The sequence below is a fragment of the Heteronotia binoei genome, chromosome 16 (assembly GCF_032191835.1).
Source record: "Heteronotia binoei isolate CCM8104 ecotype False Entrance Well chromosome 16, APGP_CSIRO_Hbin_v1, whole genome shotgun sequence".
NCBI lineage: Eukaryota > Metazoa > Chordata > Lepidosauria > Squamata > Gekkonidae > Heteronotia > Heteronotia binoei.
Genome location: NC_083238.1, coordinates 54,102,662 through 54,126,858, shown reverse-complemented (window position 1 = coordinate 54,126,858; position 24,197 = coordinate 54,102,662). Strand labels below are relative to the sequence as shown.

General features: G+C 45.6%; 1 protein-coding gene across 1 annotated transcript; it reads left to right on the top strand.

Annotated features, from left to right (window-relative positions):
- Positions 1-1,087: 1,087 nt before the first annotated feature.
- Positions 1,088-23,765, top strand: OSGEPL1 (O-sialoglycoprotein endopeptidase like 1). Its single transcript, XM_060257056.1, has 10 exons — positions 1,088-1,421; positions 2,765-2,874; positions 5,054-5,128; positions 7,787-8,037; positions 10,305-10,692; positions 12,090-12,294; positions 12,393-12,541; positions 18,944-19,074; positions 20,891-20,962; positions 23,690-23,765. The coding sequence occupies exons 1-10, from the start codon at positions 1,088-1,090 to the stop codon at positions 23,763-23,765; spliced, it is 1,791 nt and encodes a 596-aa protein (XP_060113039.1).
- Positions 23,766-24,197: the final 432 nt, after the last annotated feature.

Genomic DNA, 24,197 nt, shown 5'->3' with positions numbered 1-24,197 from the left:
GTATGACGAAGCACGGCTTTCACTAAGGGAGAGAAACGCATTCTCAGCCCTTCTAACTATCCCTGTCAACGTTCCCTCTAAGCTGCAGAGTCTTGTGAGCAAAAATTCTACTTTGTGAGCTCCTGCATACATTATTGTGCTCTGGGGTCACCCTTCCGGAGCTAAGACAAAAATGTGTGGGCTGGAGGCTAAAAATCTGTGAACTAACTCATGCGAACTCAGCTAAGAGAGAACACTGGATCTGACATAAATGAGACCTTGTTGGGTCGGGCCATGTCGGGTTAGGCCGAGCCATATCAGGCTGGGCCACGTGTGTACCTATTTAAGATTAGGTAGCAGAGATAAAAACTTTATAAAGGACACAAACACAAATATATTTTTTAAAAACTTAAAACATCAGCATTTAGTCTTAAAGGTGCTGTCTTTGTATTTCCCCCATTGGATCCAGGGAACTGGGCAAAGGAAGCTCTGGCTCTTTCCTTCCTTCCCCAGGGGACCAGGAGGGGGAGGAGCCTCAGCCAATAGAAGGAAGAGAGGCTTGGCTCAGTAGCTCTGCTGTGCGATCAAGAGAGCCTAGCAAAGCAAACTACCCTTCCCCCACTTCCTCCCCAAGGGAGGAGTTTCAGCCAATAGAAGGAAGAGAGGCTTGCCTCAGTAGCTCTGCTGTGCGATCGAGACAGCCTAGCAAAGCAAGCTATCCTTCCCCCCACTTCCTTCCCAAGGGAGGAGTCTCAGTCAATAGAATGGAGGCTTGCCTCAGTAGCTCTGCTGTGCAATTGAGAGAGCTGGAAAAGCAAGCTCCGCCTCCCCCTCCCTTCTTCCCCAATGGAGGAGCCTCAGCCAATGGAGAAAGCAGAGGTTTTGCCCTATAGCTGCTGTGTGATTGAGCAAGCCTTGCAAAGCTCACACTAACTCAGTTTAGAGGGAACACTCCTCCCTATATTTATATGTCATGTCATGCTGGACTGTGAATTAATTTTGTTTTTTCTTCCTTTTCCTCATGTTGTATTATTTATAAGTTGATTATGATTTTCATTGAAAATAAAAAAAAATAAGTTTAAAAATGTTAAGTATCCTGTCAGGGTAAATGCTCCATGGGGCGGGGCTGAGGACGACGTTGACAGAGCGCCGAAGGGAGGCAACGGCCGCCATCTTGGCTAAGGGCACAAGGACCGCCTCGATCCAACGCGGTCTCCCTAGCAGCCCCTTCTCGCGACCGTCACGCTCCGCCTCCTCTTGGCCGGCCGCCTTCTCCCCCTCACAAATCCCATTGGCTCACCGTCGCTCACGTGGTTTCTCCCTCCCTCCCTCTTCCTCCGCGCTCGAGGCCCGCGCGCTCTTCCCCGCCCGCCAGTTGAACTGGGAGCGCGAGAGGGGCGGTTGGTTTAACGTCGCCAAGGGGGCGGGGCAGCGCGTGACAGGTAAAAGGGGGGGGGCGTGAGGGGTCGAAGGTCTGGAACTTTCTCTGGCGCCTGAGGGAAGCGCTGTCTGGGGGAGCTCATCGTGGTGGAGCTTAATGATATTAAACATGTATATATAGTTAATGATATACCTTTATACATAATGTGTGTACAGGCCTCCGATTCAGTGGGAGCTCACAGGAGCACAGCTCCTGAACCTTTCTGAGAGCTCCACCTCCTTGTCCATTGAACAGCAGGTGCAGCTGCATAACAATCCCTGGATGAGCTCCACCACCTGTTTTTCTACAAAATGACCTCTGTGTGTATATATGGCATTTTGTAGATAAAAACCAGCAGGAACTCATTTGCATATTAGAACACACCCCCTAATGCCAAACCAGGCAGCTCAAAAATCTTTCTTTCCCTCTCTCTCCTTCCTTCCTTCCTTCCTTCCTTCCTTCCTTCCTTCCTTCCTTCCTTCCTTCCTTCCTTCCTTCCTTCCTTCCTTCCTTCCTTCCTTCCCTACCAACCAACCATCCTAGGATACATCCTATATAGCATATATGCAATATATATAGACCAGGCGTGGCCAAACTGTGACTCAGGAGCCACATGTGGCTCTTTCACACATATTGTGTGACTCTTGAAGCTTCCACTACCCCATTGGCCAACTTGGAGAAGGGATTTAAAGTTAAAGTTGCTTTCTTTCTACCTCTTTCTCTCCATCTATTTGCTTTCCTCCCTCCCTCCTTCCTGTCTTGCATCTCTCAGGCATCTGACATTCTTGTTTTGTTGCTCTCTAGACATCTGACGTTCATGTCTTGCGGCTCTCAGACATCTGGCATTTATTCTGTGTGGCTTTTACGTTAAGCAAATTTGGCCACCCCTGATATAGACTGTAGTTACCCTCCTAAATCAAATCACCTGCTCTTTAAATAATAAATATTCTTTTCCCCATGGGATTCTCAGCACTGTGTGCTGTGCAGAATTACTTCAGTTGTAATCCCATTGCAAGCAGTAGTAACAGCATGGGGTTTCACTGTTAGCATCATCATCAGAAATTTGGTCAGCAAAGAAAACCGTCTTAAAATATATAGGACAAATTTTGAGCAAGAGTCCATATAGCTGCAGAGTTTGAGTTTAAGACCAAAAAAAAGTTCAATTCAACTTTGTTGATCTTCCAGGTGCCACACGAATCCAACTTTGTTCTATAGCTTCAGTGATGTGTAATGTGAAATTTAAACAGCTTGTAAATTAAGATATGTAATTTGACAGTTTGCATTCTTCCTCATCAACAAAAGTCAGTCTGATGAAAGATTACCTTGCTTCAGCTTATAACATGCCTTGGGTTGTCACTCTTACAGGAAAGTCAAGGGAGTCATTAGTCCTTTCTAAGGCGACAGATGGTGAGATGAACTTTCCACCTCCAACGTACACAACCTTTGGCTACCTTCCACATCACATTGTGCACAAAGTAACAGGTAGGTAGGTGACAGGTTTATAGCATGAGCGAGAACAATAAAAAGGCCTTATGGTATGGATTCAGTAAGAATTGAATTCAAGGTGCTTGCTGATCTAATTTGGTTAGGGTTGCCACGTCCGATTCAAGAAATATCTGGGGACTTTGGGGGTGGAGCCAGAAGCAAGGGTATAACAAGCATAAGTGAACTCCAAAGAGAGTTCTGGCCATCATATTTAAAGGGACCCCCCTGAGCTGTGAAGTAACCCCTAGAAGTAATTGTTTGGTGCTCTTGTTTGTATATACTGTTTTCTCAGCCAAATTCACTATTCTGTTTCCTTCAGAATGCTGGAAGTTGCCTTTGGGGCCTGTGGTATTGTTTGTTTGTAGAACAGTGAAAGGAATGCAGCCTTGTGTGTTCTGCAGTCATTTTAGATGCATAAGAGATGCAAAACAAAACATGTAGAGCATGTTCCCCTTCCCCCAGTCTTCCTATTCTGCATGCTCAGCACAACGCACAAGAAGCAAAACAGTATGAATCACAAGAAGTTGGTTTTCAAGATCCTCTAAAAGAAGAAGGGTGCTCCAGAAGAGCATAATGTCTTATCTTGAATCATTAGAAATTATACCGTGTTGATCTCATTATCTTTTTAAAAAAGTAAATGGTAATCAAAGAAAACCCCTGTTGCAATGCTATTTACATATACTTCCAAGTAAGCATTGAATCATAGAATCATAGAATTTAAAGGACCTCCAGCGTCATCTAGTCCAACCTCCTGCACAATACAGGAAACTCACAAATACCTCCCCCTACATTCACAGGATCTTCATTGCTGTGAATTTAGGGGGGAGGTATTTGTGAGTTTCCTGTAGTGTGCAGGGGGTTGGATTAGATGACCCTGGAGGTCCCTTCCAATTTGATTCTATGATTCAGTGCTTACTGCATAGAATTCATTGCACAGGCTAGAATTCCTAGGACTGTTCCTAGGGATGCCAACTTAAAAGCGGGACTTGGGGATTCCCAGAATTACAGTTCAGATACAGAAATCAGGCTCCCTGGAGCAAATGTGTGCTTTGGAGGTAGACTCTGTGGCATTGTATGATATTTATTTATTAGTATTAGTATTATATGTGGATACGTTTCCTATTGTAACATGGAAAGAAACATACAACAAACAAAAAAAATACTTTACAACATCAATTCTATATAGCCATGTTATTTAGTTACTTCCTTTTTCATCCGTATAGAGGTTGGGAAAGATCATTTTCAAATTGCACATTTCAAAAACAGCTGTATTATTACCTTATTGCTCTCTAATAGCTTTACATACATTTTATTAAATATTTTTTCTAACGTCTTCAAATATATTTCATGAAAGTTAGCCTTAGTTCCTTCCCTGGTTTGCTCTTAACCACTCATATAATTTTTCTCATTTTTTAATGCTTCCTGCTTAGATTTCCCATTTATTAATGCCATTAAAATATCCAGTTCAGCTGTATCTAAAATTTTTGCTATCAATTTATCAAATTCAGGTACTTTACTTTCTTTCCCGTATTTTGCAAAAAGCATTCTGGCTGCTGTTATTATATGTATTATTAAATGCCATCTTTCCCCATTTCCAATTGAACGACTCTGTGGCATTGTACCATGCTGAGGCCCCTCCCCAAACCCCGCCCTCTTCTGGATCCTCCCCCAAAGTCTCCAAGTAGTCTAACTGCTGCACCACACTGGCTCTTACATGTTCATTTGCTGGTGTTTTAGAGTCAGCGTAATTTTCAAATGTCGATGCTGAGAGTCCTTCAAGACAGAGTAATATGCCTCAGAGTACCAAGTGTTGAGCATCAACGGGGGGTGAAAGGTAAATATAGTCCCCTGTGCAAACACCAGTCATTTCCAACTCTGGGGTGACGTCGTATCACAATTTCCACGGCAGACTTTTTTTACGGGGTGGTTTGCCACTGCCTTCCCCAGTCATCTACGCTTTCCCCCCAGCAAGCTGGGGACTCATTTTACCGACCTCGGAAGGACGGAAGGCTGAGTCAACCTGGAGCCAGCTACCTGAGCCCAGCTTCCGCCACGATCGAACTCGGGTCATGAGCAGAGCTTAGCACTGCAGCTTTAGCACTCTGTGCCACAGGGCTCTTATTTAAATTGGGGGACTCTCCCCTTAATACCTTGCTTATAAATTTTCAGTTGCTGCCAGTTGAGAACTGCAGAGTTAGACTGACCATGCAGCAAAGCAGTTCTCAGCTTCTTGCGACTGCTAAAGTAACGATGAAATTATATAAAGCACTAAGTGCGTCAGTGCGTTGCTGAAGGCATTCACGGCCAGAGTCCATTGGTGGTTGTGGATTTTCCGGGCTGTGTGGCCGTGATCCTGGCATAGTGAGACCTGATGTTTCGCCTGCAACTGTGGCTGGCATCCTCAGAGGTGTAACCCAGAAAACTGGAGTTCTCTCTGGGTCAAACTGAGGATGCCAGTCTCAGTTGCTGGCGAGACGAGATAAAGTATTTAATCATACCATCTTCAGTCACTGTGTGTTAGTGTGCCCTTGAGAGACTCCCTGCTGCATTCGTCAGGGTCCCTGGATAGACAGAACTGGTCTGGATTCTGTCAGTGACTGTACTTTCATGGTAGAAAGTCATGTGCTTCCCCTGAAATGTCTTTCAGCCTTCATTTGGAAGTAAAGACATTGAATCCTGCACTCTACTAAGCAATGTTTGTTTATTTGTTTAAATATTTACACCCCACCTTTCCTCTGGGCACAAATATGAAGCTTTTATCCAACTTCAGTAGCTCTTCCATTGAAGCAAGGCTACTTGGAAGTGAGAAGAAGGTTGGATCCACCCCAAGGGATGTCAGACTTTTTTTTCCTCAATTGTACTGCTGAGTGTTTTCCTCTACCAGTCTACCATGTTTCCATTTTCCTGCTTTCTGCAGTAATTGTTTTAAATTTCTAGCATGACTGAGTAAAGAGGAGTACCCTAAAGATTGGCCGTAAGAGCAACATATATAAAAAGTCACTCTGTTTAGGATTGCACTGCTAAAAGTTTAACATTCTTGAAAGGCAAAAGATAGGGACAAAACATGGGCATTGATTTACCAAGTACAGGTATCGGAAAATAGGGACAGTTGTGAGGTGTAAAAGGTGTTGCCACACACACTGAGGACTGTACGAATGGGCCTGCCTCTGGGGGGAACTGGCAACCATACTCTGGCTCTAACTCCAGGAAACAGAATGCAGCTGAATGTTGTCCTTGGGTGCCAACTGTATGCAAAGAGGGATTGACAGCCTTGGGGGCTGTTTACATGAGAAACAGAGAATTAAAAATGGAACAAGTGATGCATGAAAGGAAATAATGCCTGTGTATTCTTCCTAACTTTGTGTCTCATTGTCTTAGGAGCCGATGCAGTGTGAATCCTGAATCTATAAAAGGAGGGGAAATCAGAGAGCTGTTTTGACACCATGATTTTAAAACAGGTAGAAATAATTGTTATCCATGCTGTAGGATTAAGAGACCGTTTCTGTTTGCTTCCCACTGCTTAGCCAATTAATAGCGTCCCTATCAGTTCTTCAGTTTGAAGGAGATTAGACTAAAGAACCCTCCAGACAATTCAATCAGTTATATTTATGATTCACAATTATAGTTCCCCCCCCACAAGGTCCCACTTCCCACTACCTCTCAGAGTGATGATGGGGGGGGGGTGGAAAAAAAATGAAATTCAGAGTATAGGCCGTGATATAAATACAATATAATCTTCTTCTTCTTCCTCCTCCTCCTCTTCTTCTTCTCAAACAGCTTTCCACAAAAGGCTGCTGTGAAGGAGAGAATCATAGTGAAAATCCACTCCCTGCGTTACATATATGTGAAATGAGCATATTGCTATCCATTGTCCATAAACCATACTTCTTGCTTTGCTGTGCTGTTCCTGTATACCTTTCCTCCTTCAACAGAATATGAGTTTATTTAACGAATGTATATGGTGCCTCGCCAGAGTCCCAGTTGAGATAGCCAGCAAGATAAAGAGATTTCATTAGCAAGAGCATAAAATCATAGCTCAGTAAAAAAAACAGCAAAAAAGACATAAAAATAGCAGAAATAGTATAAAAACAGCAGCAGCAACAGAATCATAAAATGGTGATCATAAAATAGCAGTAAAACTACAGGCCACAAGACAAAACAACTAACAAAAGATGGACTAGAACTTCAGTTAAAAGTCTGGCTAGAAGGAACTGTTTTGTCCTAGCACCTAAATGACACTAGAGTAGGTTCCAGGCAAGTAGCAGGACATTCCAAAAATGAGGCATCACCACTGAAAAAGCCCTGTCTTTAGTTCCTGCTGACCTCATCTCTGTGCACTCTGGCAAAGAGAGCAGAATGTGAATTGAGGATCTTAACCGATGGGCTGGACAGTATAGGAGAAGACAGTCTTCTGGGTAACCAGGCCCCTAATCCCTCAGAGCCTTAAAGATAAAGACCCAGCACTGAACTTATTTTGGAACTTACTGTCTTTGGGAAGGAAGGAAATAGACTGGACTGGTGAAGTTTTGAGCATTGCTTATGATTTCCTGTAGCCCCATGGCGCAGAGTGGTAAAGCTGCAGTACTGCAGTCTGAACTCTCTGCTCAGGACCTGAGTTTGATCCTGATGGAAGCTGGTTCAGGTAGCCGGTTCCAGGTTGACTCAGCCGTCCATCCTTCCGAGGTGGGTCAAATGAGTCCCCAGCTTGCTGGGGGGAAAGTGTAGATGACTGGAGAAGGCAATGGCAAACCACCCCGTAAAAAGTGCCGTGAAAACGTGAAAGCAACGTTACCCCAGAGTTACCCCAGAGTCAGAAACGACTGGTGCTTGCAGACCTTTACCTTTTTATGATTTCCTATTTATTAGGGCTATCAAGACTTCACAGACTCTTTTTATTTTTAGTTGCTTTCCGGGCGCACCTGCCTGCCAAAATATTCACCCGCGAGCGCTGTTGGAACGGCGATTTCAAAATCTGCGAAATGTTGCTCAAGTAACGACTTGAGAAGGGCTGCCCAACAGTGCAACCAGGGCTTTTCAACAAAAATAGTCCTAGGAATTGAAACCAGTTGTGATGATACCGGAGCTGCTGTGGTGGATGAAATGGGCAACGTTTTGGGAGAAGCTCTGCATTCTCAAGGCGAGGTGCATTTGAAGTAAGTTACTCTGAGTGAAGGTAGTTTCCAGCGGTGCTCAAGTTGAAAAAAATAAGGAGTGGCATAGGAATAAAAACCAAGTATGTTTTATTCTAGCATAAGCATGTTACAGCCTGTAAAAGTATGTCCTAGAATAAAAGTCTTTCCGGCGCTGTAAGACTTCTGTTTACTTTTGTTGCAGTTCTGGAAGCAATGAGAGTAGGGACGCCAGCCTCCAGTTGGGGCCTAGGGATTCTCTCCAATGGAATTACAGCTCATCTCTGGACTACAGAGAGAGAAAATAGATCCAGAGGAGTGAGCCGTGTTAGTCTGTTGCTGCAAAATAGTAAAGCAGGGGTGTTGAACTCATTTGGTATGAGGGCCAGATCTGGCATAAATGAGACCTTGCCAGGCTATGTGGGGCCAGGCCATGTGTGTACCTATTTAAGATTAGGTAGCAGAGATAAACTTTTAAAGGACACAGACAAACACGAATAAAGTGTGTTTGCTTTTTTAATTAAAACATGCTTAAAACATTAGCACTTGTTGGTCTTAAAGGTGCTTTCTTTGTATTTCTCCCACGGAATCTAGAGAACTGGGCAAAGGAAGCTCTGGCTCTTTCCTTCCTTCCCTAGGGGACCAGGAGGGGCAGGAGCCTCAGCCAATGGAGAAAATCAAGGCTTTGTTCTGTAGCTCCTCTGCGACTGAGCATGCTTGGCAAAGCAAGCTGAGATGCAGAAGGAAGCAAGAGAGAGGAAGAAGGAAACAGACAAGAGCCAGTTGCTCGGGGGGCCTCATTTGGCCCCCGGACCTCATGTTTGACACCCCTATAAAGAGTCCAGTATGACTTTAAGACTAACAAATTTTATTGCAGAGTAAGCTTTCAAGAAACACAGCTCTTTTCATCGAGTCTGATGACGGTTTCTAGCTCTGCTTCCTGGCATTACATTTTATGACACGCCCGGCCCGGCCTGGCCCAGCAAGGTCTCATTGATGTCAGATCCAGCCCTCATAACAAATGAATTTGACACCCATGTTCTACAGCAGCAGTCCCCAGACTTCTTGTCACCGGGGACTGTTTTGTGGAAGACATTTTTTCCACAGACCAGGAGAGGAGGCCATGGTTTCGGGATGATACAATTGTGCCCTTTATTTCTATTAGTTTGGTGTGGTGGTGAAGTGTGCAGACTCTGATCTGGGAGAACCGGGTTTGATTCCCCTCCCCTCCACTTGCAGGTGCTGGAATGGCCTTGGGTCAGCCACAGCTCTAGCAGAGCTGTCCTTGAAAGTAGCTTCTGTCAGAGCTCTCTCAGCCCCACCCACCTCACAGGGTGTCTGTTGTGGGGGAGAAAGGGAAAGGAGATTGTGAGCTGCTCTGAAATTCGGAGTAGAGGGCAGGATATGAATCCAATGTCATCGTCGTCTTCTTATTACTACATTGTAATATATAATGAAATAATTATACAACTCAAGGCCTGGTTACTAACAGGCCACAGACTGGTACCTGTCCACAGCCCAGGGGTTGAGGACCCCTGCTCTAAGCTGTGGAGTCTTGTGAGAAAAAATTCTACCAGCTTGGTGTAGTGGTTAAGTGTGCAGATTCTTATCTGGGAGAACCAGGTTTGATTCCCTACTCTTCCACTTGCAGCTGCTGGAACGGCCTTGGGTCAGCCATAGCTCTCGCAGGAGTTGTCCTTGAAAGGGCAGTTGCTGGGAGAGCTCTCTCAGCCCCACCCACCTCACAGGGTGTCTGTTGTGGGGGAGGAAGATAAAGGAGATTGTGAGCTGCTCTGAGACTCTCAGATTCAGAGTGGAGAGCGGGATATAAATCCAGTATCATCTTTTTCTTCTTTAGTGCCAGGGATGAACAGTAAGTTGTTACCTGTAGAGTGTTGTTCTCTTCCTGGGATATAGCGAAGGAGGCGGTCCTGTAGATACGCTGGTCCCAGACCACTCAAGGCCTCAAAGGTCATAAGCAATACCTCGGTACTCAGCTGGAAGGGAAAGGAGATTGTGAGCTGCTCTGAGATTCGGAGTAGAGGGCAGGATATAGATCCAATGTCGTCGTCGTCTTATTACTGCACTAATATATAATGAAATAATTATACGACTCACGGCATGGTTGCCAACAGGCCATGGACCGGTCCCAGTGCAGAACAGCCCCAAAAAGAGAGGCCAGGATAAGGAAGGCCACTAGTCAGGGCATTTGCTTTCTCATTTGTATTTTTTTTTTTACAGGACCAAAGAGCTATAATGCCGGTATTAAGTATATTATTGCTTCTAATTAGAACAGGTGGGATTATTCCTCCCGTGGCCCAGCAGCTTCACCAGGAGAACATCGCACGGATAGTAGAGCAAGCGCTCTCCGACAGCGGCGTTGGTGTGGACGACCTCTCCGCCGTGGCCACCACTGTGAAGCCGGGACTCGCCTTAAGCCTCGGCGTCGGGTTGAGCTACAGCTTAAAACTGGTGGAGAGGCACCAGAAGCCGTTTATCCCTATCCATCACATGGAGGCTCACGCGTTGACCATTAGGGCAACCGACCGAGTCGAGTTTCCTTTCTTAGTGCTTTTGGTCTCCGGGGGTCACTGTCTGCTGGCAGTAGCACGAGGCGTTTCGGATTTCCTTCTCCTCGGACAAAGCGTGGACATTGCACCGGGGGACATGTTGGATAAGGTAATTCTTTCAACGTAAGTAAATCTCTCAGGAACTTTTTTGTTTTATTTACTTTAGTATATTTCTATTCCGCCCCTTTTCCTGTAGGGCTCAGGGCGGAGTGCAACGTACGATAAAACAATGAAACACAATAAAAACATTTTAAGAACAGACAACTCAACAGCACTCAGAGAAGTTTATCGTATTATCCCGTATTGCCCAGCCTGGCTGTCTCACATCATGATATCTCATAGAGCTGGCAGATGATGATCCATTTTATAACACGGGTGACAGTGCCAATAGGGGAGGCCAACCAGATCAAGAATAGACGCAGCCTCAGCTAAAAGCCTGGCGGAACAGCTCCGTTTTACAGACCCTACGGAAGGCTAATAAGCCAGGTAGGGCCCGGATCTCTGGGAGCTGATTCCACCAGGTCGGGGCCAGGACTGAAAAAAGCCGTGACCGTAATTGAGGCAAGGTGAGCATCTCTTGGGCTGGGCATGGCCAACAGGTGTTGGGAGGCCGAACATAACGACCTCCCAGGCATATATGGAATACTAATTTCCATTATTTACAGCATTCTCTTTGCAAGTATGTCCCTTATGTGAAGCTACAGTGCTGATTTGCCATTCCAACAAGGACTCATCAGAGGAATCCTGAATTGTGAGGCTCCTGCATATTGCTATTAGACTAGGAGTCCCCAACCTTTCTGAGCTTGTGGGCATCCCTTGGCATTCTGACACAGTGTGGTGGGCACAGCCACAAAGCGTTTGCCGCAAAATGGTTGCTGCAGGAGGTGGAGCCAGCCACAAAATGGCTGCCACCACTTCAGTCACACAGTAAAGACCTTTGTGCTGTGGTGACAGCTGCTTCTGAAGCAGGGGTGGCCAAACCTGCTTAACATAAAAGCCACATAGAATAAATGTCAGATGTTTGAGAGCTGCAAGACATGAATGTCAGATGTTTGAGGGAAGGAAGATAGATTGGGAGAGAGAGGTTGAAAGAAAGCAACTTTAAATACATTCTCCAAACTGCTGGCTGGCTTGGCTTAGTGATTTAAAGAGACAAGTACCGTCCCCAAGCCAGCCGATGGGATGGTGGTGGTGGGGCTTCAAGAGCCACACATGTGAAAGAGCCACATGTGGCTCCCGAGCCACAGTTTGAGCATCCCTGTGTTCAAACAGTGTTTTTAAAGATCAGCACAGACAATCAAACTTCCAGCAGCCATTCAGAAAGTTTGCTGGGCAAAAGCCTCTCGTGGTCCTGCCCACTTTCTAAAAACATTTGGTGGGTGTCAGGAAAGGTGTTGATGGGCATGAACTGGGGGTCACTGTGTTAGATCCCTCCCCCCCATGGTTGTAGTATGTTTGGTTTGTATTTTAATTCACATTTCTTTAATTTCTGGTTTGTTGTTTTAGGTAGCCAGAAGGCTTTCTTTACAGCAGCACCTGGAGTGCTCTGGTTTGAACGGTGGAAAAGCGATAGAAAACCTGGCCCAGCGAGGAAACAAGCTACGCTATGGATTCAAAGTTCCCATGGAGCGACTCTTGAATTGCAGCTTCTCCTTTTCTGGGCTTCAGAGCATGGTTGACAGAGCGATTACACAGAAGGAAAAGGAAGAAGGTATTCCCTCCCCGCCCCAAAAAGAGGACCTGTACAAGTTGTTCGAGCTGATCCGCTCATAAAATTGGGAAAATCCACCTTGATCCTGATTTCCGCAGGCCTTCAGCAAGGGCAGCTCTTGTCCTGTGTCTCAGACCTGGCTTCAGCAGTTCAGCACACCGTTGCGGTTCATATCGCCAGGCGGACTCACCGAGGCATTCTCTTCTGCATGCAAAAGGGCATCTTACCGCAAAATGACGCAACTCTAGTAAGTATGCAGTTGGATACTTAAAGATATTGGATTTATATCCCATCCTATACTCTGAATAAAAGAGCCCCATGGCACAGAGTGGTGAAGCTGCAGTACTGCAGTCAGAGCCCTCTGCTCATGACCTGAGTTCAATCCCAGCGGAAGCTGCTTGAGGTAGCTGACTCCAGGTTAACTCAACCTTCCATCCTTCCGAGGTCGGTAAAATGAGTCCCCAGCTTGCTGGGGGGAAAGTGTAGATGACTGGGGAAGGCAAGGGCAAACCACCCCATAAAAAGTCTGCCGTGAAAACGTTGTGAAAGCAACGTCACCCCAGAGTCGGAAACGACTGGTGCTTGCACAGGGAACTACTTTTACCTTTATACTCTGAATCCCAGAGTTTCAGAGTGGTCACAATCTCCTTTACCTTCCCCCCCCCCCAACAGACACCCTGTGATGTGGGTGGGGCTGAAAGAGCTCTTACCTCAGCTGCCCTTTCAAGGACAACTCCTGCGAGAGCTATGGCTGACCCAAGGCCATTCCAGCAGCTGCAAGTGGAGGAGTGGGGAATCAAACCCGGTTCTCCCAGATAAGAGTCCAGGCACTTAACCACTACACCAAACTTGCTCTGTGTGTTTTCTTCATATCCCAAATTCTAACTGTAAAATGAGAAGCCATTTGATTAGCTTTTAAAAAATCAGTTGTACATTTATTTCCAAGAAGTGGTGACCCGAACATCTTGATCCTAGCTAGAATTGTTCTTTGCTAATGAGCGTGAAGGAAACGAAATATACCTGAGCTCAAGAGGCCAAGGCTTTGCATTCATCTTGGATCCAGCAATGGGCAAGCAGAAGTGTAAATGTATTTAGCACTGTTTTGCTTGTGCAAGAAAGCATCTAGCCCAGGCATGGTCAGACTGCAGCTCGAGAGCCTTGTGCTCTCCAAGCTCCCAGTGCCCCATCGACCTGCGTGGAGAAGGCCTTTAAATCACTTTGCCAAGCCAGCCAGTGGCTCGGATAATGCATTTAAAGTCAAAGTTGCATTCCTTCCACCTCTTCTTCCCTCCCCCGTCTATTTGCCTACCTGCTTTCCTTCCTTCCTTCCCTTCCTGTCTTGCAGCTCTCAAACATCTGATGCTTATTCTATGTGGCTCTTACGTTAACCAAGTTTGGCCACCCCTGGTCTAGCCCTTTCCTCCCTGTAGTTTATAGAAGTGGGTTATTCAGCATCTTGCACAAGCAAATACTCAGTAAGTTTTGACTTTGCACAACTCACTGCCAGCATCTTTTTCCCTTCTCCCAAGAGCTCTAGCAGAAAGTTTGCAGTGGATCCCATCCAGTTTACTGCGAGGCATCCGGAATGTGCCTGTATCCTCTTTCCCGGGTCTGTCTTGTCTTCACATATTGTTTATAAAGTCTGGTGCTGCTTGCACCCGTAAAGATCAACAGGTGTTAGGACAAAGATTGAGTGTAGTGGCACCTTTGAAACCAACACAGTTTTATTCAAGGTATAAGCTTTCACGAGCATGGATAAAACTTTGCTGGTCTTAAAGGTGGCGCTGGATTCAAACTTTGTTCTGCTGCTTCAGACCAACATGGCCACCCACCTGCCTGCATTAGGACACTTGCTCTTCGAAACCAGCAGCAATGGAAGGTGGGGGGAGAGACTGTCACCGATTTCCCACTCACCTTATGCTGCTCTCACGTTCCTCTTCTCAGTGGGACTTCCTTCTGATTTCACACTATCTGCCCCGGGGCTGCAAGGAATGTCGGCGTTTTTGCATGGCAAACAAAAACTGGTTTTTAGAGGTTTCTGTTTGCTGCTTGCTGTGAAATCGGAAGGAAACCCCACTGAGAAGAGGAACGTGAGAGCAGCATAAGGTGAGTGGGAAATCAGTCTGTATCTGTCAAGCCTCTGTGTGCTGCTGGATCTACACATGGAGGCATTGGTCAAATGAAAGCAAGCTACATAAATCAAGACAGCCTCGTGAGCAGGCGTGATCTCGCTGCCCATCCCCTGTACGCTTTCCTGAAACATTTTGCATACGCCTCATCCGACTTAACAAGCATTTTAGTAAAATCAGGTGTTAAATGATTGCTTCCAGACAGGCCGGTCATTTTTCAAGAGGCAAAATAAATATAAACCCTCTCTCATTAGTTGGTCAGAGCGAGACGGATAATTGCACCTTGCTGACTGTGTGTCACACCTACAGCATGCCTCTAAGCAAGTCATCTCAGCTCTGCTTAAAAAGTGGGAGGTAAATAAATAGGGTTGCCAGCCTCCAGGTGGTGTGTGAAACCAGAGAGTTCACGGGTATGAGTAAGGTATATAACTTAGAACACTCCCTGAGAGCTTTATCTAATACATATATTGAAAACAAATTTTTTAACCACAGTATTTTTCACATATTAATTTGGAATTATTTTACGGTCCATTTTACAATATACAGTGTTTTTCTTCGTTTGTAGGACTTCCTGAAGTCTAATGCAGGTGCAATTGCGGTTCCCAAACTGGTGCCCCTACAACTGGACTGCTGCTTCCATCCACTTTCAGAGAAACCTTCACCAAGGGATACAGTTTCAGTTTTGGCACTGCTCTGCTTATCTCCAAGAATCAAGCACGGCTCCACACTTCTGTTTGTCCTTAGCTTCTCTTGAAAGGGTTCAAGAGAAGCTAAGGACAAATAAAAGTGTGGAGCCGTGCTTGATCCTTGGAGATAAAGCAGAGCAGTGCCAAAAATGAAATTGTATCCTTTGGTGAGCTTACTGAAGGTTTCTCTGAAAGTGGGCAGAAGCAGCAGTGCAGTTGCAGCCTCCAGATGGTGACTAGAGATCTCCTGGGATTACATCCAATCTCCAGGTGACAGGGTGGATCAGTGCGCCTGGAGAAGATGGCCGTTTTGGAAGGGGCACTGTATGGCATCATACCCCAAAGAAGTCCCTCCCCAAACCCCCCTTCCCTCAGCCTCCACCCCAAAAATCTCCCAACCTGGATCAGGCAGTCCTAATCATAACAAGGAATTAAAATCACAAATCTAATCCAGAACAACGTTCAGGAGGCTCTTTTATGAATTTAAATTTCTTTTCCATAATATGGTAAGAAAATTGGCAGGGAACCCCTAAATTATTGATAGCTGAGAATTATTAGTTCTCATTATTTCAGCCTTGATTCTTCTTTAAACACACTTCTTTAAATTCTTTTTTCATGTTAGCATAGCCAAATCTAAAGCTTTAAGAGCTGTAAGCAGGTCTACAATGTTCAGATGGCTGCCTCACCCGGGAGTATAAAGGAAACCATGGGTGAGGTCAGACGTTCAGAAAATCCCGCTACAGGCATGAGTGGAGTCCGGAAGCATGTCGGATTTTAAGCGGTTGTCCAAACGTCAGCATCTGCGAATGGTGGATAGCTCGTTCGAGTCCCGCGTTGAGACGACTGGGGCGCAGACTAATTTGATACTGCTTTAAATCATTTGTGCTTCTTTTGACTAAAGAGCCCTGATGCCATTATAGGCATCCAGGCCCCATAATCTTCCTTGACATATTTAGATTTTGCACCTTTTAGATCATACAGGCTGTTTCCCACCTGCCAGGCTGATACAGTTATGAAAAGGCAGTTTTAGCCTTTTAGTCCTTGACTGTAAACAGCAGTGTTGCCATTTATCAAGTTCTGAACGTTGTATGGTAGATTCGGGGCTTTAGCTAACTGGGGGATACCTATAAATCAGGGGCAGCCAAACTTGCTTAATGTAAGAACTGCATAGAATAAATGTGAGATGTTTGAGAGCTGCAAGACATGAACATCAGATGTTTGAGAGAAGGGAAGGAAGGCAAATAGATAGGAGGACCGGAGGGAGAGGTGGAAAGAAAACAATTTTTAATTTTAAATGCATTCTCCAAGCCAGCTGATGGGGTGGTGGGGGCTTTGAGAGCCACAATATGTGTGAAAGAGCTACATGTGGCTCACAAGCCACAGTTTAGCCACCCCTGCTGTAAATGGTAACAATTGGAACTCTGGAAGATCAGTCAGAGTAAATGGCATTTGGAGAAACACGTCACTCTTCCTTGAAATGTGGTCATGTAGTGGAGACCGCCATCAAGTCGCAGCTGTCTTAGGGCGACCCCTTGTGGGATATTCAAGGCGAGAGACCTTCAGAGATGGTTTTGCCATTGCTTGCCTCTGCGTAGCAACCCTGGACTTCCTTGGTGGTCTCCCACCCAAGGACTAACTTAGCTTCCAAGAGCTGACGAGATGAGGCTAGCTTGAGCCATCCAGGTGTTTGAATGTGCATCATTAAAGATCTACATCAGGGGTGGCCAAACTTGCTTTAACATAAGAGCCGCATAGAAGAAACATCAGAGGTCTGAGAGCCACAAGACCTGAACATCAGGTGTCTGGGAGCTGCAAAACAGGGAGGGAGGGAGGAAGGAAAATAGATGAGGGAGGAGAGGTGGAAAGAAAGCAACTTTAACTTTAAATGCATTCTCCAAGCTGCTGGCTGGCTTGGCTTGGAGAAGTGATTTAAAGAGAGAAATGTCTTCTCCAAACTGGCTGATGGAGCAGTGGGGGCTTCGAGAGCCACACAATATGTGTGAAAGAGCCACGTGTGGCTCCCGAGCCGCAGTTTGGCCACCCCTGATCTAGTTCATTGCATCTTAGCTGAAGCAAGGAGAAGAAGAGAAAACATCCATTTAGAGTTTCAAGATAGAACAAAACCGTTCATGATGCCACCTTGTGGAAAATAATATTGTAGGATTTAAAGTTGTCTGAGAAGCCCTTGTTTTGCTGTGAACAAAGCTGAATTTTTCCTGGACTCTATAGGACCACACAGGTAGAAACAATTCATCCTCTTGTCACTTGAAAGCTTTGAGGAGGCTGCTGTCTGCTTTTAAAGCAGCAGAGCTGGAAATATCTCTTTCCGAAATCCCTGGAGAGCGTGACTGGGGGAACGTTGCCAAAGTAGGTCAATATTGCATTGTGCTTAAGGCAGAAACTGCACAAGTTTCTATTTATTTAGCATTGTCTTAGCTTGTGGCTTCAAAGCGTGAACCTGTTCTGTCTGTCGTGATGATAAGGTTTGGAAAAAACAGCAAAAACTGAGTAGCACAAAACACATATATTCTTAAAGACACAGTACCAATCACTAAACAAGATCACCAGTAGATCGGTTTCATGGAAAAGTATTGTTTAAAGATGTCCAAAGTAAAGTTCTCAATGTCAGTTGTTCCTTGACGTGAATCCAGTAATAGGAATGTTAGAAGGCTGTGCCTGTTTAAGCTTTGTACTGGAGTCCCCGTTTACAAATAATTGTTGATATTGGGAAGTTGTGACGCATTGGTTGGTGTGAAAATCTACAACTGTAAAAGCCTTGGCCAAAACCGGTATTGTGGGCTAACTTTTTGCTTCGTTGATGGCTACTTTCCCTGGATTCACAGGATTGGTACTGTGTCTTCAAGAATATATGTGTTTTGTGCTACTCAGTTTTTGCTGTTTTTTTCCAAATCTGTACTGAGTATCCATTGTTTGTACTATAAGATGATAAGGTTGCCACGTCCCCCCCCCCAGCTGCCAGCTCCAGGTTGGGAAACTCCCAGAGATTTAGGAATGGAACCTGGAAAGTGAAAGGGATTTCCGTGGGGGACAATGCCATAGAGACCACTCTACAAAGCATCCATTTTCTCCAAATCTCTGATAGTCTGGAGATGAGCTGTAATTCTGGGGGGTCCCCGGGTACCACCTGGAGTGCCGGCATCCCTACATGATGAGCATTGGCTGATTTTGAAATCATTATCAAGAGATGGCAATCCTATATTAAGTTTCTTTCTCAAGCCAGTTCGGGGAGCCAGTTTGGTGCAGTGGATAAGTGCACGGACTCTTATTTTTTCTAGGGGGCGCCAGGGGGTGTCGCTAATTACATTAAATTAAATTTGGAGGTTTTAAATTTAATTTAAAGCTATCCCTAGGTCGAAAGACATCTCCTGATTGGGTATGTGTGTGCACTTCTGCTTCACCTAGGGCGGCATGAGGGGCAGAGAGAAGCTGGGCGCTCTGGGAGGCTGGCAACCCTTTGTGACCTAGTCTGAGAGCCAGTTTGGTGTAGTGGTTAAGTGTGTGGACTCTTATCCGGGAGAACCGAGTTTGATTCCCCACTCCTCCACTTGCAGCTGCTGGAATGGCCTTGGGTCAGCCGTCGCTCTCGCAGAGTTGTCCTTGAAAGGGCAGCTGCTGTGAGAGCCCTCTCAGCCCCACCCACCTCACAGGGGGTCTGTTGTGGGGGGAGAAGATAAACGAGATTGTGAGCCACTCTGAGTCTCTGATTCAGAGAGAAGGGCAGGGTATAAATCTGAAGTCGTCTTCTCCTTCCTCTTGCGTTACTGTGAGCCAGCTTCAGCTGACAACATTCTTTCCTTCCAACACTGGTTGCAGGTGGTCTCTGGAGGTGTTGCAAGCAATCAGTATATCCGCAAAACACTGCAGATTGTGACGGATGCCACTGGCTTCTCCTTACTGTGCCCGCCTCCCAGGCTGTGCACCGACAACGGTGTCATGATTGCATGGTAAGCAAGGATCCGTTTCTCCTTCTAAGGATTGTCAAGGCTGTGGTAACGTAACCAAGCTTAACCTGGGTTTGGTTCCACTCACTCCACTGTAGCAAACAAAAGAGCGGGAATCATTTCGTAGGAGAAGAGATGCCAGAGCTCATTAGCACAGCTCATTCACATCTGCCACACAGCCCTGACATCACTGGAAGGTGTGCTAAATTATATCAGCTCAGCATCTACCTTCAAATGCTTCTTGAATTAGAATTGTCATCCTAAAATCTCACTCCCCTCATATTTTTAAAATTACTTTCTCCTATGCAGCCACAGTGGCATGAGGAAGATTTCCATCTGTCTCTTTATACGTTTCGGTTATTTTCCCACTTTTTTGGTGGGGAAAAATATTAGAAAGTTTGTCGAATCTTAGAGGACAGCAGAATTCTCACAGGGGCTTTGAACAATGGAACCCAGAAGCAAATATTGGGGAGGGAGGTGTTTTAAGAAAGAAAGAGCACAATAAAGTTTAGAGATTCTGGAGCTCGACTCCTGTGAGCTCCTGCCCACAATGAGGTCTGCAAAACAGGCTTTCATGAAGAAATCCAAGAAAAGATTTTACAAATATTACCTGGGGCTCTCTCTAGCCCCCTTCCCCCCAGTCAGAAGGCCAGCAAGCCACCCGCCACCTAAAATCACATAACAAGTGGAGAAAGGGTGGTGTGGGCTTCTCCAGGGGTTAATGAGGGCTGCTGGGGGTGTGGCAAAGCCCCTGGTGGCTGGCTGGCTGCCCGCTCTCCTAATCCAGGTATTGTTATGCAGCTGCACCTATTATTCAATGGACAAGGTAGGTGGGGAGGAAGCGGGGGAACCCTCAGAAAGGTTCTGGAGCTGTGCTCCTGTGGGCTGCTGAATTCAAGGCCTGATTTTAATGCTGTCTTACTGTGGAAATGATGTGATGTTTTTTGAAGTTTGCTGCCTTGGGGGGTCCCTACTTGAGCAGAAAGGCAGCACAGAAATGTTTTCAGTAAATAAATAAATATCCTTGCCATGAGAACTCACTGCCAGTATGTCTTTTTCCTGTAAGATGCAAGTACGTCTTGAGTGCCTACCATTTTCTACAGGGAAATAATGAATCTCCAGACAATTGATCATCTGGCACATAAAAGCTCCAGGAGGCTGCAGGCTCAAACCACCATCTACTTTTAAGTTAGCAGAACTGGCAATACCTCTTTCCGAAATCCCTGGAGAACTTGAGAGGGGGCACGTTGCCAAAGTTAGGTCTATGGTACTGCATTGAGCTCGAGGTGACAGGGAAATAGAAAACAAACAAAAAACAACCCCTCATTATGGTAATAGAACAAAGCAGTAGACAAGTGCACCTTTAAGACCAACTAAGTTTTATTCAGAATGTCAGCTTTTGCATGCTCTTAAGCAGACTTCATCAGACAAAACGGGAATGGCAAGCAGCAATACTTAATATAAGTGGGCAGTGTAGAATCGTGGGAATGTTTTTAGCAGATTAAAAGAACCACAAATAGGGATCTGTGTCTGTTAGTGTTAGGACAAAGCAGGGCTGAAAAAACACTAGAGAGTGATAAAAAGCAGACTGCTGTTGTAGGTGCAAAGTGCCATAAATCTAGGTAACATTCTGGCTTTGTTAGTTTAATTAGAGGGCATGTTTACTCAAGAGATTATAGCATCCATTATAGTTTGCCATTAGAAAAAAAAGGAAGACATTAAAATACAGTGGAGGATGGGTTGGTATACTGGGATCTATCTCTTTATGGTAATTATTTGTGATATTATTTATTTATGGGCACAAATCTCCTTTCTTTAGGAACGGCATTGAAAGGTTGCGTGCAGGATTGGGCATCCTCCATAGCACCGAGGGCATAAGATATGAACCAAAGTAAGTATCATAGTTGCTCTGACCTGGGTAGCCTGATCTCGTCAGGTCTTGGAAGCAAAGCAGAGCCAGCCCCGGCTTGTATTTGGAAGGGCGTCCACCAAGCAGTACCAGGGTTGTGACGCGGAGGCAGGCGATGGCAAACCACCTCTGAACGTCTCTTGCCTTGAAAACCCCATGCAGTCAGCGGTAACTTGATGGCACTTTCCACCACCACAAGTAGCTGTGGAGTCTTGTGAGCAAAAATTCTACTTCGTGAGCTACTGGCACTAAAGTTGTGAGCTGCTGAATAAATTAGTTTGCTCTGGGGCCATCCTCAGAGCCAGTTCGGTGCAGTGGTTAAGTGTGCGGACTCTTATCTGGGAGAGCCGGGTTTGATTCCCCACTCCTCCACTTGCAGCTGCTGGAATGGCCTTTGGTCAGCCAAAGCTCTCACAGGAGTTGTCCTTGAAAGGGCAGCTTCTGGGAGAGCTCTCTCAGCCCCACCTACCTCAGAGGGTGTTTCAGCCCCACCTACCTCATAGAGAGCCAGTTTTGTGTAGTGGTTAACTCTTATCTGGGAGAACCGGGTTGGATTCCCCACTCCTCCACTTGCAGCTGCTGGCATGGCCTTGGGTCAGTCATAGCTCTTGTAGGAGTTGTCCTTGAAAGAGCAGCTGCTGTAAGAGCTCTCTCAGCCCCACCTACCTCACAGGGTGTCTGTTGTGGGGAGGAAAGGTAAAGAAGATTGTGACTGCTCTGAGATTCAGAGTATAGGGTGGGATATAAATCCAATATCATCTTCTTCATCTTCTTCTTGAGCTAAGACAAAAATGTGTGAGCTGGAGGCTAAAAAACTGAGCTAACTCGGCTTAGAGGGACACTGATAGCTACCCAATTTTTTCCTCAGCTTTACATACTTTATCATCTGCTTTGGTAAAGCTGCAGTACTGTGGTTTGAACTCTCTGCTCACGACCTGAGTTCAATTCCGACGGAAGCTGGGTTCAGGTAGCCGCCTCAAGGTTGACGCAGCCTTCCGTCCTTCTGAGGTCGGTCATATGAGTACCCAGCTTACTGGGGTGGAAGCGTAGATGACTGGGGAAGGCAACGGTAAAACCACCCCATAAAAAGTCTGACATTCCTCTAGTACGAGGAGGGATTTAATTAGATCCCTTGTTGTGCCTGCCACTCTCCCTCCCATGTGGCACTCCATCTCTCAGAATGCCCCACCCCTTAGTGCTGGCTCTTCAGTGACCACGGGGGGCTCCTGTAGACAATGAGGGCAAGAAAAATCCACCAAGATGCTCTCTGTTTCTAAGCCATAAAATCCAACCCCTAAAAATTAGTGGCCATAAACCAGGGGTCCCCAACCTTTTCAGCCTGTGGGCATTTACGGAATTCTGTGACACGGGGGTGAGTGCGGCCACAAAATGGCTGCCACAGGAGGCAGAGCCGGCCACAAAATGGCCGCTTCAGGAGGTGGAGCCACACACACAGAGGAAGCCCAAGTGCAGTGGATGAGAGTGTAATTAAAAGTACACCGGAAAGAGGGATGAGATAGAATAAAACCAACATTGTGGTGGCAGTCGCCACTGAAACGACATTATTTAAATCTGTATAGCCAATCAGATCTTCACTGGCAATGCAGAAACCCTGCTGCGTAGAAGCCTTACCTGGCCTCACCCATCCGCCTTCTAAAAATATTTGGTGGTCTTCATAAAAACAGCAGCCTAAAAAGTATGAATCATTAATAATAATATAGTAATACTATACTGTCACTGTTCTGCAAAGACAATAGAGAGCTACATTAGGTTGAATTTCTATCTGCACAACAGTCCTTGCATCAACATAAATGCCCAAACTTAAAACACTCCTCACAGTTTGCTTGTGTGAAGTGAAACTGACAGTGGGTGTGTGCCTAAGCAGGTCTAAAGGTAGAGGTAGCCCCCTGTGCAAGCACCAGTCATTTCTGACTCTGGAGTGACGTTGCTTTCACAACATTTTCACGGCAGACTTTTTATTTTTTTCCGGGATGGTTTGCCATTCTCCAGTCGTCTACACTTTCCCCCCAGGAAGCTGGGTACTCATTTTACCAACCTGGGAAGGATGGAAGGCTGAGTCAACCTCGAGCCGGCTACCTGAACCCAGCTTCCGCCGGGATCGAACTCAGGTCATGAGGAGAGAGCTCGGACTGCAGTACTGCAGCTTTACCACTCTGTGCCATGGGGCTCAGAAGTAATTCCCATTTTGTTTAGCGGGACTCACTCCCAGGAAAGCATTCTTAGGTCTGTACACCATCCTGACTATCCTTTCCACTTGCACAAGACTTCGCACAGAATTTTTCTTCCAATGCAGTTTGAAAAGTAAATGAAATGAAGTCATCCCCATGCCTATTCATTTTTGTTAATTAGAAATTAATATTAAAGTGCTGTGTGTGTCTGTAATGTTGGCACTAATATTTGCACAAGTGTAACTGAACTAAGCCCTTTTCCTTTCCTTCCACATACCTCTGGATCTAACCCATTGTTTTGAGTATGACAGTTCAGTTTTTATGGGACTGACGATAAAAGAATGATAGAAATGAAGTTCATTCATCCCTAATTGCCTGTGTAGAACTTGCAGGAATTAAGCATGTAGCTACCTGTGACCATAGGATTAATGTGTGTTCCTGAATTTGTAACATGATTGGAATGTTGTGTAATAAAAACCATAATGAAAGTTTTTGGGGGGTTTTTAAACTTTCATTTCAGGGCTCCTCTTGGAACTGATATCTCAGAGCAAGTCGAAAAAGCTGCCATCAAAGTGCCAGAACTTAATCTGACGTGATATTTGACTGTTTTTAAATATATGTGAAAAGGGAGTGTCATTGCCATCATATCGTCCCTTTGCTGAGAATTCTGCACTGGTTCCTTTTATGCTTACATCTTCAAATATGCTACTCTGTAGCTGTGGCCTCAGAATTAATTAAGCCTAGATCTGATGTGAAGAGCTCCATGGCACAGAGTGGTAAAGCTGCAGTATTGCAGTCTGAGCTCTCTGCTCACGACCTGATTTAGATCCCGGCAGAAGCTGGGTTCAGGTAGCCAGCTCGAGGTTGACTCAGCCTTCCATCCTTCCAAGGTCAGTAAAATGAGTACCCAGCTTGCTGGGAGGAAAGTGTAGATGATTGGGAAAGGCCATGCCAGTAAAGAAGTCTGCTGTGAAAACATCGTGATGCAATGTCACCCCAGAGTCAGAAACGACTGGTGCTTGCACAGG

Coding starts and splice junctions, on each gene's coding strand:
- OSGEPL1 (XM_060257056.1), top strand. CDS start 1,088: ATGCTCCATGGGGCGGGGCTGAGGACGACGTTGACAGAGCGCCGAAGG. Junction 5,129..7,786: donor AGCTTCTTGCGACTGCTAAA/GTAACGATGAAA, acceptor TTTTATTTTTAG/TTGCTTTCCGGGCGCACCTG. Junction 12,295..12,392: donor ACAGAAGGAAAAGGAAGAAG/GTATTCCCTCCC, acceptor TGATTTCCGCAG/GCCTTCAGCAAGGGCAGCTC.